A 2,219-nucleotide genomic window follows, 5' to 3' on the forward strand; every position below is an offset into this window, starting at 1 on the left:
GTACATAGAAGAAGAAGACGGAGCTGGAGGTGTCCATCTTGACTGGGAGGGGTGCAGATACTTTATCTGACCGGCGCAGAGCACCGCTGCTCATCTCTGATAAAGCCGGGGCTGGCTGGGCTTCTCCTGTCACTGAACACCCCGGAGGAGAAATGTCACGTCAGCCCCACCCCCGGACCCTCGTTATCTGCGTCCTCCACCAACCACTTGTGTGTGTGACATGGAAAGGAGATCGTCTCCCAGAGAAGAGGAAGAGATCTCCCCCAATGTATGAGAACTTCCCATTCATGATCAGCAAATAAGGAAAGGACCTTCCTTGGATACACTCTGTTCAATAATGTGGAAGTTTAAGTAAAGCTTTTAAAAAAAAAAAAAAAAAAAAAAAAAAAAAAAGACACATTGAAGCCCATGGAGGTCGTGTGACATTGTTGGGACTTATTCACGCTGAGCGTTTAGCCGCGGCGACACGAGACTCCGGCATTCAGGTGGAAGACACAAAAAGTACCGTCCAGCCCCACTGCCGGCAGCCTATAAAAAACTCTGAGAGGCCAACGGGGCTTCGGGCATCTCTTGCCTGTGCCGCATTACATACTGCTGACCCCTGCGCTCTGTACATTACACACCTGACCCCCGCACTCTGTACATTACACACTCCTGACCCCCCCGCACTCTGTACAGTACACACTCCTGATCCCCCCGCACTCTGTACAGTACACACTCCTGATCCCCTGCATTCTACGTTACACACTCCTAACCACCCCCCGCACTCTGTACAGTACACACACCTGACCCCCGCGCTCTGTACGTTACACACTCCTGACCCCCGCACTCTGTATAGTACACACTCCTGACCCCCCCGCACTCTGTACGTTACACACTCCTGGCACCCGCACTCTGTATAGTACACACTCCTGACCCCCCCGCACTCTGTACGTTACACACTCCTGGCACCCGCACTCTGTACAGTACACACTCCTGGCACCCGCACTCTGTACAGTACACACACCTGGCACCCCCGCTCTGTACATTACACACACACACACCTGCACATTACACACACACCTGACCCCCGCACTATGTACATTACACACACCAGACCCCTTTACAGTACACACTACTCCTGGCCCCTGCATTCTGTACATTACACACTCCTGACCCCCGCTCTCTGTACAGTACACACTCTGGGCCCCTACACCTTAGCGGGAGCCTTAGCGTTCCCAGGATCTCGTTGGAAGGATTATGATGTCACCATTGCCTAGGCAACACCACCACAGCCAGACACCGCCATAGGTGCTTGTATCTCTGGGGAGTGAGGACCTACAGTCATACAATTCTACATCCCTGAAAATAAATGGCAATGGGTGTTAGTAAATATGTAGACTTTATCACTGAACACATCACCACCTCAACAACATCAACAAAGTTTGACACAACTTGGCAGCATTGCCAGAAGTAAAGATGGCCGCCCCAGCTCGGCGTGCCCTCGCTTTACGTTACCTGTACAGGATGACGTCAAACATACTCCGCCCCTGCAGGTTGAGAAGGTGAGCGTACACGGCGCCCTCCCCCAGTCGCTCCGTGTCGTTGGTGACGAGCCCCTGCAGGAAGCCCGGGGTGTTCGGGCCTCGGAGCCGCAGCAGCCCCCGGTGCTCCCTCAGCGGGCAGCAGCTGCCGCTCAGCCGGCGGACCCAGGGACGGCTCAGGACGGAGAGAAGCTGCGGCCGCGCCATGACTGGTGTGGCTCAGTCACGTGGACGCCCTTAGATCACGTGACCGCGGCCTTTTAGCGACAGCGCGCCCTCTGCCGGCGGACAGGCGGGTACTGCAGGCTGCTGAGACTTCCATGTGTCCATTCACTTCCAGCAGGAACAAAAGTTTGCAAAGTTTCCCAATTATACAGTAATTTATACAGATTTAAATAAAAAATTAAATCAGTATTTTTTTTGCTAAAAAAATTACTTATAACCCCCAAATATTTTATATACATATATATATATATACATTTTGGCAAAGACCCCAGAGAATAAAATGACGATTGTTGCAATGTTTTATGTCACGCGGTATTTGCGCAGCGTTTTTGCAAATGCAATTTATTAGGAAATAAAACACTTTAACTACTGCACTTAAAGGGGTTGTAACCCTCATGTTTTTAGCATTACAGTGAAAAAACTTTTGCCAGTGACCGGTGTCCCCCCCCCCCCCTCCCACGTTTTACTTAC

General features: G+C 51.5%; 1 protein-coding gene across 1 annotated transcript in view; it reads right to left on the reverse strand.

The window, feature by feature from the left end:
• The window catches only part of IBA57 (iron-sulfur cluster assembly factor IBA57), a 14,124-nt gene extending 12,353 nt beyond the window's left edge, over positions 1-1,771 (reverse strand). Inside the window, exon 1 of the mRNA XM_040352194.1 lies at positions 1,498-1,771. Within this exon, the coding sequence (XP_040208128.1) occupies positions 1,498-1,730 (233 nt within the window). The 5' untranslated portion in view covers positions 1,731-1,771. The remainder of the gene's footprint in view (positions 1-1,497) is intronic.
• Between the last annotated feature and the right edge of the window lie 448 nt (positions 1,772-2,219).

This window comes from Rana temporaria, chromosome 5, assembly GCF_905171775.1.
Source record: "Rana temporaria chromosome 5, aRanTem1.1, whole genome shotgun sequence".
Classification (NCBI taxonomy): Eukaryota; Metazoa; Chordata; class Amphibia; order Anura; family Ranidae; genus Rana; species Rana temporaria.